At 50.6% G+C, this 15,670-nt stretch overlaps 1 protein-coding gene across 5 annotated transcripts in view; it reads left to right on the top strand.

Moving 5' to 3' along the window:
- LOC105492066 (C3 and PZP like alpha-2-macroglobulin domain containing 8) overlaps nt 1-15,670 on the top strand; it is a 118,947-nt gene that overhangs the window by 78,659 nt on the left and 24,618 nt on the right. For all 5 annotated transcript variants that reach the window (XR_011617850.1, XM_011759046.3, XM_071087639.1 and 2 more), the window contains exons 23-27: nt 983-1,034; nt 3,446-3,744; nt 4,450-4,675; nt 7,695-7,871; nt 10,233-10,314. Coding sequence is in view for 4 of the 5 variants with exons in the window: in XM_011759046.3 (XP_011757348.2) it covers nt 983-1,034; nt 3,446-3,744; nt 4,450-4,675; nt 7,695-7,871; nt 10,233-10,314 (836 nt within the window). In the remaining variant the exon portion in view is untranslated. The remainder of the gene's footprint in view (nt 1-982; nt 1,035-3,445; nt 3,745-4,449; nt 4,676-7,694; nt 7,872-10,232; nt 10,315-15,670) is intronic.

Below are 15,670 nucleotides of genomic sequence, written 5' to 3'. Positions count from 1 at the left end.
CAAGCGGATTGCTTGAGGTCAGGAGTTCAAGACTAGCCTGGCCAACTTGGCAAAATCCCGTCTCCACTAAAAATATAAAAAATTAGCCTGGCGTGGTAGCATGTGCCTGTAGTCCCAGCTACCTGGGAGGCTGAGGCATGAGAATTGCTTAAACCCAGGAGGCGGAGGTTTCAATGAAATGAGATCATACCACTGCACTCCAGCCTGGGCAACAGAGTGAGACACTGTCTCTAAATAAATGAATAAATAAATAAATGAATAAATAAATAAATAAATAAATAAAACTGACCATCCTAATGGGGAAAGGAACTGCCAGGCCACCTGGCTGCAGCTGCCGCATGTTAACCCTTTGAGGTCTGATCCAAGGGCCCCCACAGGGGCCATGTTGGTCAGACCAAGCCCTGCAAGGTGTAGGGGGTTAAATTCTGGGCATCCCTTTTTAAGAGACTGAGACAGCTGCCTTCTAGTATTTGGGGTCATCCATAGAAGAAGCAGAAGTGAGGACCCAGCTGGAAGAGACAGGAGACAGGAGATGTGGTGGACAGACAGTGGGACCGAGCCCCGTCCTTGGCAGATGGAGGAGCCCCTCTCACCGTGCTCATGGATGTCAAATGAGGCCTCAGAACCTGGCCTCATTTGTCCTCATCATGTCCCCTGCCCAGAGGGAGATGGGAGGACGGGGGTGGCCGGGAAGGTAGGGGTGTGAACCCCATGACAAGTTTAGAAGCAGTTGGTGAGTTTCTTTTGGCCAGCAAGGGGGAGCGGCCTCAGTTTCCCCATTGGAGCCTGGGAAGTGGGTGGCCCTGTCCTGCCCCACGCACCTGTGATCTTGGTGTGACCGTGCTGATACCACGTAAACCCTGGAAGCACAATTACGTGCCCTGGACTTGAAGTCATTAGTGTGGGAGAGCCAGCTGCTCTGCTGAGCTGACCGTCCGCCTCACTGCCCCGGCACTCAGTTCTTCTTGTTTCTTTGTTTCAGGCCGAAGGAGTTCCCCGGGCGTACACCTACAGCGCATTCTTCTGTCCCAGTGGTGAGTCCCCCGTGCCCATCCTGCTAAGGTGTGGCCAGCTGGCTGGGTCAGGACTTTGGCCTTCCTCATTTCCCACACTGTGGGGGCTGTCCCACTGCAAAGTGAGTACCTGCCCTTCCCGGGGGAAGGGGGCACTGTGGTTTAGGAAGAGCGATGTCCCAGCTAGGGACAGGCAGAGCCAGTGAGGGTGGGGCATCCACCACGCAGAGAATGAATACACAGGAATGTGCACCGCAGGTACCAAGCAAAGTTAGGCTGGCCGGGCGCGGTGGCTCATGCCTGTAATCCCAGAACTTTGGGAGGCTGAGGAAGGTGGATCATTTGAAATCAGGAGTTTGAGACCAGCCTGGCCAACACGATGAAACTTATCAATACTAAAAGTACAAAGTTGGCTGGGTGCGATGGCTCACGCCTGTAATCCCAGCACTTTGGGAGGCTGAGGCAGGTGGATTACGAGGTCAGGAGTTTGAGACCAGCCTGACCAACATGGTGAAACCCCGTCTCTACTAAAAATACAAAAAATTAGCGGGGCATGGTGACGCGCACCTGTAATCCCAGCTGCTCAGGAGGCTGAGGCAGGAGAATCACTTGAACCTGGGAGGCAGAGGTTGCAGTGAGCCAAGATCACGCCATTGCACTCCAGCATGGGTGACAGAGTGAGACTCCGTTTCAAAAAAAAAAAAAGTACGAAGTTAGCCAGGTGTGATTGTGTGTGCCTGTAATCTCAGCTGCTTGGGAGGTTGAATCAAGAGAATCTCTTGAACCCAAGAGGTGGAGGTTGCAGTGAGCTGAGATTGTGTCGCAGCATTCCAGCCTGGGTGACAGAGTGAGACTCCGTCTCAAAACAACGACAACAACAATAACACACGAGCCTGGACCTAAAGATCACACCTTACACAAGAATGAACCCAAAATGGATCATGGACTTACATGTAAAGCTCTAGTGCTTTTGGAAAAAAACATGACAACCTGGGCAACATGGTGAAATCCCATCTCTACAAAAAATTAAACAAACAAACAAACAAACAAAAACTTAGCCATATGTGGTGGTGCACACCTGTAGTCCCAGCTACTTGGGAGGTGGAAGTGGGAGGATTGCTTGAGCCCAGGAGGTGGAGGTTGCAGTGAGCCTTTCTTGTACCTCTGCACTCCAGCCTGGTTGACAGAGAGATACTCTGTCTCAAAAAAAGAAGTAAGGAAGGGAGGGAGGGAGGGAGACAAGGAAGAAGGAAGGAAGGGAGGAAGGAAGGAAGGAAGGAAGGAAGGAAGGAAGGAAGGAAGGATGGCAGGAAGGAAGGAAGGAAGGAGAAAAGAAAGAGGAAGGGAAGGGAAGGAAAGGAAAGGAAGGAAAAAAGAAGGAAGGAAGGGAGGAGAGAAGGAAGGAAGGAAGGAAGGAAGGAAAGAAGGAAGAAAAGAAGGAAAAAAAGATCTTGACTCACTGCAACCTCCATCTCCTGGGTTCAAGTGATTCTCCCGTCTCAGCCTCCTGACTAGCTGGAATTACAGGCACCTACCACCACGCCTGACTAATTTTTGTCTTTTTAGTAGAGACAGAGTTTCACCGTGTGGGTCAGGCTGGTCTCAAACTCCTGATCTCAGGTGGTCCACCTGCCTCAGCCTCCCAAAATGCTGGATTCTTTACCAAAGTTGAGCTCTCCTAGGTCCTTTGCATCTCTGTATAAATTTTGGAATCCATTTAGCAATTTCTCCAAAAGAGCCTCCTGGGATTTTGATTGGGATTGCTTTGAATCTGTAGAACCATCTGGGGAAGAACTCACATGTTCATGATAGTCCATGAACATGGTCTAGCTTTCGTTGATTTGGGTTTTCTTTTCTTCCTCTCCTCAGCCTTTTCAATTTTCAGCACCTTGCTCATCTTTGGTCAGATTTATCCCTGAGCATCTTATCTTTTTGTTTCTTTTAGAGAGGATCTTGCTTTAGAGAGAGTCTTGCTTGTTTTTAGAGAGAGAGTAACCCAGGCTGGAATGCAATGGTGCGATCATGGCTCACTGCAGCCTTGAACTCCTGGGCTCAAGCAATCCTCCTGCCTTGGCCTCCCAAGTAGCTGGGATGACAGATACATGCCACTGCTAATTTAAAAACATTTTTGTAGAGATAGGAGTCTTGCTGTGTTTCCCAGGCTGCTCTCGAACTCCTGGCCTCAAGCAATCTTCCTGCCTCAGCCTCCTAAAGTGCTGGGATTACAAGTGTGAGCCACTCTGCCCAGTCCCATTTTATCTTTTGTGTGCCATTGCCAATGCCATTGTTAGGCCAACACCATTCCACCATGTGTGCCGAGTCACAGTGAGACCCACTCCTTGTGGTCCTGGTGCTCACCTCCAGGTACCATGAGGGAAAGTGGGATGCCTCCAGGTGCCCTCTCAACTCCCCATCTCCTTTCCTCCATCCAGAGAGAGTCCACATCTCCACCCCCAACAAGTATGAGTTCCAGTATGTGCAACGGCCACTGCACCTCACCCGCTTTGATGTGGCTGTGCGAGCTCACAATGATGCCCGTGTGGCCTTGTCTTCTGGGCCCCAGGACACAGCAGGCATGATCGAGATCGTCCTGGGGGGTCATCAGAACACCAGGTCATGGATCTCCACCAGCAAGATGGGAGAGCCCGTGGCCAGTGCACACACGGCCAAGATCCTCTCCTGGGATGAATTCAGAACATTCTGGATCAGCTGGCATGGTGGCCGTATCCAGGTATACAGCAGGACTCCCTGGGGCTTGTGCAGAAACCTCATGTTCCTCCAGTATTAGCTACTTCCTGTTCTGTGCCAGGCTCAGATGGGGGGTCGGGAGAAGCAAGGGAAACACAGGGCACCACCTCAAGTTGTTCTCAGTCTAGAGTCGCTTACCAAAAAAACATGTAGCAAGAGCTGTGGCAGAGGAAGCACCCAGGGATCTGGGAGCAAAGAGAGGAGGCAGGTGGTCAGGGAGAAAAGAAGAATGGACATGAGCAAGTGAAATGGGGGTTAGGGTGTGTTTTCTGGGCCAAGCAAAAAAGATATAGAAGCTAACACAGCTTCCTAACAGAGGAAGCTAATACAGCTTCCTAGAGGAAGAACATAACCAAAGTAGGTTTTGAAGTATGAATAGGAGTTTGCTAGGCAAAATGGGAGTAGAGTGTGTTCTCCAGGCAGAGCAATAACACGTGCAAAGGTCCAGAGGTTCCAAGGAGCCCAGTGACTTCAGAACCTGCAGATGTCATGCCTTATGTTTCTGTCGGCTGTTTATCGGATGGAGTAACCTCTGGTTTTTCTCACCTCTGATTCCCCAAAGACCCTTCCTTGCACCGTGAGTGTGGCTAAGGCCTCTGACCCTGGCCACAAAGTTGGTGTCACTGCCACCTGAGTGCCTACTGCCTGCTTCCCGCCAGTGTCCAGCAGCCTTGGTTTCTTTTTCCAGGTTGGCCATGGTCCAGAGCCGTCCAACGAGTCTGTCATTGTGGCCTGGACCCTCCCGAGGCCACCAGAGGTCCAGTTCATTGGCTTTTCCACTGGCTGGGGCTCCATGGGTGAATTCCGAATCTGGAGGAAGATGGAGGTGGATGAGAGCTACAGCGAGGCCTTCACCCTGGGGGTCCCACATGGTGCCATCCCTGGGTCTGAGCGGGCCGCCGCCTCCATCATCGGTGCGTCTGTCCCACAGCCTGGCTTGGGGAGGTCAAGTGGCAAGAGCCAAGGTTGAGACTCTAGGCTTAGTCTCAAGCTGGGCTTTGCTGGGGACCTGTGTCCTGGGGTGTCCACCCATACACCCACTCACCTGACAAGCAGCTTCCAGTGCCTTCTCTATGCCCATCCATGTGCTGGGCATTGAGGCAGCCCAAGAGCTGACCCCAACCCCACCCTTGAGGGACTCCTAGTCCAGGTGAGATGGCAGATCCAGAGCCCCCCTAGTCTAAACCTTATGCAGAAGTCAGGGTGGGGTGACCCCTAAGAACCTGCAGTGAGCCCTGTGAGGGCAGTGGGCCAAGGACAAGCTCCAAGAAAACACAAATGCCTGATGAAGTCAGCCAGATGTGGAGTGCAGGATGGAGGCCTTGGGGGTCTTGGTGATGGGGCAGGCGTCTGGAGCAGTTGCCGAGTAGAGGTGAGAGGCTCTGACTAGGGACATAGGAAGCAGCCTTAGGGGGTCTGTAGGGTTGGGATGTGTATTACTCTGTTTTCATGCTGCTGATAAAGACATACCCAAGACTGGGTAATTTATAAAGAAAAAGAGGTTTAATTGACTTTCAGTTTCACATGGCTGGGGAGGCCTCACAATCATGGCGGAAGGCGAAAGGCACATCTTACATGGCCAGAGGGAGAATGAGAGAATGAGAACCAAGTGAAAGGGGTTTCCCCTTATAAAACCATCAGATCTCGTGAGACTTCTTCACTACCACGAGAACAGTATGGGAAAACCGTCCCCATGATTCAATTAGCTCCCACCAGGTCCCTCCCACAACACGTGTGAATTATGGGAGCTACAATTCAAGATGAGATTTGGTTGGCGACACAGCCAAACCATATCAGGATGCCTCTAGTAGCCCAGGTGCTGGAGGGGAAGTGTGATTGTGTGATTGATCCAGTGCTGGGAGTCGGGCAGAAGGGTGGTGAGAGTTTGGGGTGGGCCTGAGCCAGGGAGGAGAGGGCGAGAGGCCAGAAGGAGATGGACGGGCCCAAATGAGGGTGTTGAGGCTCTCTCTGACATCAGAGGGCAGAGGCCCTGGTACCCAGGCAGGTAGGCGGTTGTGGCCAGATCAGAGGAATTTCGAGTTTACAATTCCTGAGGCACGAGAGCAAGTCAGAGTGGATGCAGGGCTGAGTGACTAAGATGGAATTGAGGGAGATAGGAGAAGAAGTAGAGAGGCAGGAATGGAGAGGAGGTGACGGCTGGGATCCGTGCACCAGTGCCTTCAGTGACACAGCAGGTGGAGAAGAAGCTGAGTAGCCTAGAGCATGCTGATGAGAAAGTAGCCAGGCTGTTTGTGCAACAAGGGCAGGCTGCAGGGGCAATGGCAGCCTCAGCGAGACATGCGAAGATGCTAAAGAAGGAAAGAAGGGGCCAGGTGTGGTGGCTCACGCCTGTAATCCCAGCACTTTGGGAGGCCAAGGCGGGTGGATAACGAGGTCAAGAGGTTGAGACCATCCTGACCAACATGATGAAACCCCGTCTCTACTAAAAATACAAAAATTAGCTGGGCATGGTGGCACAAGCCTGTAACCCCAGCTACTCGGGAGGCTGAAGCAGGAGAGTCGCTTGAACCTGGGAGGCGGAGGTTGCAGTGAGCCAAGATCACGCCATTGCAGTCCAGCCTGGTGACAGAGCGAGATTCCATCTAAAAATAAAATAAAATAAAATAAAATAAAATAAAATAAAATAAAATAAAATAAAATAAAAAAGAGAAGGTGTGTTCAGGGGACATTGGGGGTCCCAGGGGGTCCATCAGCAATCTTTGAGACAAGGAAGCCAAGAAGAGGAATACAGAATGTCAAGGGGATGGGAGAACCAGAATATTTTATTTTATTTTATTTTATTTATTTATTTTTTTTTTTTGAGACGGAGTCTCGCGCTGTGTCACCCAGGCTGGAGTGCAGTGGCGCGATCTCGGCTCACTGCAAGCTCCGCCTCCCGGGTTCACGCCATTCTCCTGCCTCAGCCTCCGAGTAGCTGGGACTACAGGCGCCCGCCACCACGCCCGGCTAGTTTTTTGTATTTTTAGTAGAGACGGGGTTTCACCATGTTAGCCAGGATGGTCTCGATCTCCTGACCTCATGATCCACCCGCCTCGGCCTCCCAAAGTGCTGGGATTACAGGCTTGAGCCACCACGCCCGGCCCAGAATTTTTTTTAAAGAGAGAAAACTTTCAAAAATGCACCTCCAACTCCATATATATAGAAACTTTTTAAAAAATTGAAGTGCTCTTGGTTAAAGAAAAAATCTGAATATTTTAGAAAGAATATTTTAGGGCTGGGCACAGTGGATCATGCCTGTAATCCTGGCACTTTGGGAGGCAGAGGCACGTGGATCACCTGAGGTCAGGAGTTCAAGACCAACCTGGCCAACATGATGAAACCCTGTCTCTACTAAAAAAAAAAAAAAAATTAGCCGGGTGTGGTGGCACATGCCTGTAGTCCCAGCTACTCAGGAGGCTGAGGCAGGAGAGTTGCTTGAACCTGAGAGGCGGAGGTTGCAGTGAGCTGAGGTTGTGCCACTGCATTCCAGCCTGGGTGACATAGTGAGACTCCATCTCAAAAAAAAAAAAAAAAAAAAAGGAATATTTTAGGAAGACTATTTAGAATGGAATGAGAATGATTGTATAGACATACTGATATTTGTGGGATGCAGCCAAAGTTGTACTTAGAGACCAATGTATAGCCTTCAATGCACCCATTTTAAAAGCCAGCGAGGGAAAAAGCACTGAACAGAATGAAAAGCTAGAGAAAGAAAGCCTAAGTTAAAACTAAAGAACACAGAAGAAGGTGTGTAAAATTGTCACCAAAGCCAGTACACCAGCTGGTCTGAGCAGGCAGAGGGTGTCAGTCCCAAAGGGCAGTTGGGTGGCTGACTGGGTGACACACGCAGTCTCCCATCCTTGGGTAAAGCTGTCCCTGTTCTCTACTGAGCTGGGACAGCCCCCAACTCAACTCTCTTCTCCTTCCCACCAGGGGACGTCATGGGGCCAACCCTGAACCACCTCAACAACCTCCTGCGGCTGCCCTTTGGCTGTGGAGAGCAGAACATGATCCACTTTGCTCCCAACATCTTTGTCTTGAAGTATCTTCAGAAAACCCAGCAGCTCAGCCCTGAGGTGGAGAGAGAGACCACCGACTACCTAGTACAAGGTATTGGGGAAAAACTGCCTGGTCGAGGTGGGAGCAGGCGAGTCAGGTTCAGCCTTCAGTGGAGAAGACCACGCTGGAGGCGACCCACACACCAGGCACAGTGATGAGGAGGAAGTGGGCAAAAGAGGCCATTCAGGGTGGCCCTGATCTGGTCACTGTCAGCAGGAGCCTGATGTCTCTGGCTGTTAGGATGAGATTCTGAATGAATGGTGCTGTTCAGATACAGGGAGAGGAACAGCATCTTTTTAAAGTGTAGATTTTTTTTTTTTTTACAACAAGAATATAACAGCATTATTAAAAATAACATTTAGAAAAGAAAAAAGAAGGCCAGGCACAGTGGCTGATGCCTGTAATCCCAACACTTTGGGAGGCCGAGGCAGGAGGATCACTTGAGCCCAGGAATTTGAGACCAGGCTGGGCAACAAAGCAAGACCCCGGTCTCTACAAAAAATAAAAACATAGTAGCCAGACATGGTGGCATGCACCTGTAGTCCCAGCTGCTCAGGAGGCTGAGGCAGGAGGATTGCTTGAGCCCAGGAGTTGGAGGCTGCAGTGAACTGTGATTGTGCCACTGCACTCCAGCTAGAGTGACCGAGTGAGACCCCAACTGTAAAAAATAAGAAAGAAGAAAGAAGAACAGTCAGGGGTTGCTCCAGGCTGAAAGTCTGGCATCATGAAGGCTGATCATGGACAGCTAGAAAGACCGAGTCCACTGAGGCCAGGTCCTGGGGGCTCAGATTAGCAGCTCTTGGGAGAGTCTGGGAAGTGGGTGGACCCAGGGCCAGGTACACCGTGGTGGATCCATCCAAGCTCAGGTCCTTAAACACCACCCAGAGTCGAATGAGCCCTCCTCGTGAATAACAGCCTGTACCTCCACAGGACAACCAGACCCTGTGTGCATCCAGCCAACTCGCAGTCCAGACTCGACAAATCCCAAATCAACACCCTCCATCTTCCCCCCAAACCCACTTGTGTTCGTTTCCTAAAACTGCCACAATAAAATGCCACAAACTGGGTGACTTAGAACGACAGAAATGTGTCATCTCCTTATAGTTGTGGAGCCCAAAAGTCCAAAATAAAGGTGTCCGCAGAGCTGGTTCCTTCTGGTGGCTCTGAGGGAGACTCTGTCCCAGGCCTCTCTACTGGCATCTGCTGGCTCCAGGTGTTCCTTGGCTTATAGACCGATCAGCCTGCTCTGTGCTTCCACAATCGCATGGCTGTCACGTCTGTGACTAATTCCCTTTCTTTTCTTTTCTTTCTTTCTTTTCCTTTTCTTTTTCTTTTTCTTTTTTTTTTTAGAGCCAGGGTCTTGCTCTGTCACCCAGGCTGGAGTGCAGTGGTGCAATCATAGCTCACTGCATACTTGAACTCCTGGGCTCAAGCCAGCCTCCCATCTCAGCCTCCTGAGTAGCTGGGACTACAGGTGTGCACCACCATGCTCAGCCAATTCTTTGTAAAGATGGGGTTCCACTGTGTTGTCCAGGCTGGTCTTGAACTCCCGGCCTCGAGTGATCCTCTCACCTCGGCCTCTCAAAGTGCTGGGATTCCAGGTGCAAGCCACGGCGCTCAGCCTCTCTTTTCAAGGACAAGGACACCTGTCATTGGATTTAGGGCCTACCATAAATAAATCCAAGATGCTCTCATCTGGAGATCCGAACCTTAATGATATCTGTTAAGATCTTTATTTCCAGTAAAGTCCCATTTTTGGGTTCTAAGTGGATGTGAATTTGGGAGGACCCACCCCATACAGAATGCCTTTTGTCACCTGTCCTGTCTCTGTGGACACAGCCCTGTCCTTCCTGAGGCTCAGGCCACACAGCGTGGTGCCCTCAGATTTGTCCTTCTTTCCCTCACAGCCCGTGTCTGGCTGAGTAGCTCTGCCTTCACCCCAGGAAGGCTCCCCACCTCTGTCGCCACCACTGGGTCCAAACTCATCATTGCGCACTTGGAGGGCCCCCGTCCCCAGCTTTCTGTCCAGACCCTACGGTCCACTGGCTCTATATGTCACCCCCAGATGTGGTGTGGAGCAGTTTCGGGGACTCCAGATGTGGTATGAGACAGTTTCAAGAACCCCAGATGTGGTGTGGGTCACTTTCAGGGACCCCAGATGTGACATGGGGCAGTTTCAGTGAGCCCAGTTTCAAGAACCCAACATGTGGTATGGGGGAGTTTCAGGGACCCCAGATGTGGGTGTATGGCAGTTTCAAGGACTCCAGATGTGATTCGAGGCAATTCCAGGGACCCCACATGTGGTGTGGCTTCGGAGGTCCGGGGTGGGGGGTGGCAGAACGGTGTAGGTCCCCGGGGTGGGCCTGGGCCAGGCCACTCAACAGGACAGGGTCCTCTGTGCTTGCCCCGCAGGCTACCAGCGCCAGCTGACCTACAAGCGCCAGGATGGCTCCTACAGCGCGTTTGGGGAGCGGGACGCATCGGGGAGCATGTGGTGAGTCCCCACTGCCCTGGGCACGGCCTCTGAGGCTCCCCGCCTGATGCCACGGCCTCACATCCAATGCAGTGTGGCCAGATCACTTGGCGCCTGATCCCCGGATGACAGGGAACACAGCTGGGAAGTAAAGACTGTGGTGGTCCCAGCTCCAGAGACTGGGGCTTGGGGCCAGTGCAGAGCTGGTGATTGTAACTGTTCCTCTTTCTGCTGTTGTTACCACGGTGAGCAGGACCCCATGCCCTGCTCTCTGGCCCCTTGGGAGTGAGCCCTGGATGCCCTGGGCTTCCTCAAGCTCCCAGGACCCAGGAATAGCAGTGACTAGAGCAGGAGGAGATGGCAGGGCAAAGGGGTCAGAAGCCAGACCAGTGCCTCGAGGCTGGCGTGTGCTGTCTGCAGGAGAAGGCTGGGATCTTGTTTCTGTGGTAACTGCAGGAAGGTGATCAGGGCAGGGAGGGTCCCTAGGAGGCCGGGCACACCTGGATCTTGTTTTCCTGGGATCCTCAGGCTACTGCAGTTCTTGGCATCATCATGGGGTTCACCTGAGACTGTGGGTGACCTTCCAACTTCTGTGCCCATCACCAGACGACTCCTCGGAGATTGCCACCCTGGTAGTGCCGACAGCAGCTGTGAGCATGGAAACTGCCCTGTTTTTAGTCCAACGGCGTGTCCACTGCACAGTTGCAGTGCCAGAGCCCAGGGAGCGGGGACATGTGGCTGATTACTTCCTGCCATGGGCAGCATCACTTACCCAGCTCCAGAGGGGCCCAGGGTTGGTGACACACCCAGCATCCCCCAGCCCTAGCAGCTCATCCACACTGTCCCAGCTCTAGTCCCAGGGCCCTGCCTTGCTGACAACTGATAATGCAAGGCCCTGTGCAAGATGCAATAGTTATCCACTGCTGTGTAACAAGTGACCCCTAAATGTAGCCATTTAAAACAACAAACATGTATTATCTCTATTTATTATGTACTAATTCTTATGGAATTAAGGAGCAGCTTAGCTGGGTGTTTCTGCCTGGGGATGTTTGTTGGGGTTGCAGTCAAGGTGTTGGCTGTTGCTGCCTTCATCTGAAGGCTCAACTGGGGCTGGAAGATTTGTTTCCAAATTGACTCCCTCACATGGCTGTTGGCAGGAGGCCTCAGTTGCTCACCATGTGGACTTCTCCATAGGGGCTACTTGAGTGTTCTTACAACATGGCGGCCAGCTTCCTCTCACAGTGAGCAATTCAAGAGAGAAAGCGAGAAGGATGCCACAGTGCCTTTTGTTACTTGGTCTTACAAGTCAGGCTGTCACTTCTGCCTCATTCTATTCTATTCCTTTTTTTTGTTTGTTTTCTTTTTTTGAGATGGAGTCTCACCCTATCACCCAAGCTGGAGTTCGGTGGTACAGTCTCAGCTCACTGCAACCTCCACCTCCTAGGTTCAAGCAATTCTCCTGCCTCAGCCTCCTGAGTAGCTGGGATTATAGGCACCTGCCAGCACACCTGGCTAATTTTTATATTTTTAATAGAGACAGGGTTTCACCATGTTGCCCAGACTGGTCTCGAACTTCTGACCTCAGGTGATCTGCCCACCTCAGCCTCCCAAAGTGCTGGGACTACAAGTGTGAGCCACTGTGCCTGGCCCACATTCTATTCTTTAGTAGTGAGTTGCTAAGTACACCCCACCTACACATGAAGAGATTCGGGCCTCCATCTCTTGAAAGGAGGAGTATTAAGGCATTTGTGGATATACATTAAAATGACTATAATAGGTGTATAATTTTGTATCTATAAAACAAAGAAGTAGAGAGTGATGGAGCAGGGTAGTTATATGGGATGGTCAGGAAAGGTCTCCTGGAGGATATGAGGGAGGAGCCATGAAAATCCAAGGGAACAGCATTCCAGGCAGAGGGAACAGCCATTGCAAAGGCCCTGAGGCAGGACCCAGCTTGACGAGGTTGGGCCACAGAAGGGAGGCTGGTGTGGCTGGAGGAGCACAGGGCCAGGAGGTTGGTGACCTGGCACGAGGGAAGAGGGAGGGGCAAGGCCAGGTTGATCAGAGCAGGAGTCTGGATTTAGTGCTGTGTGGAACAGAATGCTGTTAGAGGGCTGGGAGCAGAGCAGGATCAAGATCTGTGTCTCCTGGTGGGCTGTGTGTGTGCACACATGTGTTGAATCACATGTGTGATTCAACATTTGGGATGGGTTGAGCATCCCAAGTCAGAAAATCCAAAGTTCAAACTACTCCAACATCCAAAACATTATTATTATTATTATTATTATTATTATTAGAGACAGAGTCTTGCCCTGTTGCCCGGGATGGAGTGCCGTGGCTCGATCTCAGCTCACTGCAACCTCCGCCTTCTGGGTTCAAGCAATTCTTCCACCTCAGCCTCCCGAGTAGCTGAGATTACAGGCGCCCATCACCACGCCTATGTAATTTTTGTATTTTTAGTAGAGACAAGGTTTTGCCATGTTGACCAGGATGTTCTCGAACTCCTGACCTCCAGTGATCCGTCTGCTTTGGCCTCCCAAAGTGCTGGGATAACAGGTGTGAACCACTGTGCCTGGGCTTCAAGATGCTTTTAGTGCCAACCTGATGCTCAAGGGAAACGTTCATTGGAGCATTTCAGATTTTTTGGATTTGGGATGCCCAAGTATACAGTATCTGTAAGTTCCACAGGATTCAATCAACCACAGATTGAAACTATTCAGAAAAAAAAAAAAAAAAGAGTCTGGGTGTGGTGGCTTGTGCCTGTCATCCCAGCACTTTGGGGAAGCTGAAGCGGGAAGATTCTTTGAGGCTGGGAGTCAGCAGCCAGCCTGGGAAACATGGCAAAACCTCATCTCTGCAAAAATGTTAAAAATGAGCTGGATGTGGTGGTACATGCCTTAGTCCCAACTACTGGGGAGGCTGAGGTAGGAGGATCGCTGGAGCCCAGAAGTTCAAGGTTGCAGTGAGCTATGATTGTGCCACTGCGCTCCAACCTGAGTGACAGAGCAAAACTCCATCTCTATTGTGGGAACTGGCCAGCAGTCCGCAATACAACGGTGCTTTCTCTTTGCTCCCAGGTTGATTGGCAGGTTGAGAAATAATAGCCACACACAAGGTAGTGAAAGCTGGGTTTTGGGGGGGGTCACCACCTTCTGGTCCCGCGGTGCCAACAATGCACTGGATATGCCAGCATTTATTATTAAATTTAGTGAGGGCGGAGGTAGGTTAGTGAGGGATTTAGGGTCATTTGATTATGAGGTGAGATGGTCACATGGGGATGAAGTAATTCTTTAACATAACTTCTGTATGCAGAAGTACAGTGTACACAGATAAGAATTGACACTATAGTGTGTGCATCAGTCATTTCTAACAGAGCCTTAAAACAGGAACAGCAGAAACAGTTGCAGCAAAAGCTGGTTAAAAACAATTCACAAAAACAGGACGTGAAGTTAGACAACCGGTTAGACCAGAAATTCTCAGAAGGGAGTATGCCTTAACCCTAAAGAGGCCTAGAAGAGCCGCGGCAAGATGAGGGCGTTTATAGCCCTATCTTATCCATATGGACAGGCGCCCCCCCACCATGCATCCGTTTATAGGCTCTCCACGAGGGTCGCATTCCATTCCCAGAGCTATGAACATCTGCTCTTCTGGGACAGGAATCTTGGTGATGTAAAACCCCCCTGACTGCACGTCCATTCATAGGCTCTCTGCAGGGGGAAGCACATCACGCACTGTTGGCTCATTCTGGCAGTCCAACCTGTCGTTGTCTTTACACAGTCCTGCATGCAGTTTTGTATTTACAATAATCAGGAGCATTTCATCTTTTATTCTGTAGCAATAGTTTCAGGGGTTCTCCCTACACATCTCTTAAAAAAAAAAAAAAAAAGTTTAAAAATTCCACAAAGTTCCAAAAACAAAAAGTTGAATTTGTTGCATACTGAGTAGAATATTGAATTCATGCAAATGAAGTGACGTGTGGGCATTGTATTAGGTGTTCTAAGTAACCAACACATGATTTAAAGTACACGGGAGGGGCCCAGCACAGTGGCTTATGCCTGGAATCCCAGCACTTTGGGAGGCCAAGGTGGGCGGATCACCTGAGGTCAGGAGTTCGAGACCAGCCTGGCCAACATGGTGAAACCCCGTCTCTACTCAAAATACTAAAATTAGCTGGGCATGGTGGCAGGCGCCTCTAATCCCAACTACTCAAGAGACTGAGGCAGGAGAATTGCTTGAACTCTGAGGCAGAGGTTGCAGTGAGCTGAGATTGCGCCACGGCACTCCAGCCTGGGTGACAGGGTGAGACTGTGTCTCAAAAATAAAAATAAAAGGCCAGGCGCGGTGGCTCAAGCCTGTAATCCCAGCACTTTGGGAGGCTGAGACGGGCAGATCACGAGGTCAGGAGATTGAGACCATCGTGGCTAACACGGTGAAACCCCGTCTCTACTACAAAAAAATACAAAAAAATTAGCCAGGTGTGGTGGCGGGCGCCTGTAGTCCCAGCTACTCAGGAGGCTGAGGCAGGAGAATGCGTAAACCCGGGAGGCAGAGCTTGCAGTGAGCTGAGATCCGGCCACTGCACTCCAGCCTGGGCGACGGAGCGAGACTCCGTCTCAAACAATAAAATAAAATAAAATAATAAAAATAAAAAATAAAGTTCATGGGAAGATGTGTGTCAGTTATATGCAACTACTACACCCTCATATATCAGGGATTTAGAGCATCAGTGGATTTTGGTATCCTTGGGGGTCCTGGAACCAGTCCCCCACAGATACCAAGGGATTCCTATAAATGCAAATATTCCAAAATCCAAATTCAAAATCTGAAGCACTTCTGGTTCCAAGCATTTCAGATAACAGATAGTCATTAGACTTTAGTTTTTATTATTTATTTTAATTAACTTTTTTTTTTTTTTTTTTTTTTTTGAGACAAGCTCTCACTCTGTTTCCCAGGCTGGAGTGCAGTGGCACGATCAGGGCTCACTGCAGCCTTGACTTCCCGGGCTCAAGCAATTCTCCCATCTCAGCCCCTCAAGCAGCTGGAACCACAGGCGTGCACCACCATGTCCAGATAATTTTTTTGAATTTCGGTAGAGACCAGGTCTTGCTGTGTTGCCCAGGCTGGTCTTGAGCTCCTGGCCTCAACCGATCCTCCACCTCTGCCTCCCAAAGACTGTAGGCAGGAGGTACCTCACCCGGCCATAGATCTTACTTTTTTTTTTTTTTTTAAGATGGAGTCTCGCTCTGTAGCCCAGGCTGGAGTGCAGTGGTGCAATCTCGGCTCACTGCAAGCTCCGCCTCCCGGGTTCACGCCATTCTCCTGCCTCAGCCTCCCGAGTAGCTGGGACTACAGGCACCTGCCATCACGCCAGGCTAAT

This window comes from Macaca nemestrina, chromosome 20 (genome assembly GCF_043159975.1).
Source record: "Macaca nemestrina isolate mMacNem1 chromosome 20, mMacNem.hap1, whole genome shotgun sequence".
Taxonomy (NCBI): Eukaryota; Metazoa; Chordata; class Mammalia; order Primates; family Cercopithecidae; genus Macaca; species Macaca nemestrina.
Note: the sequence above shows the minus strand (reverse complement) of the source record. Positions and strands in the feature narration are given on the sequence as shown.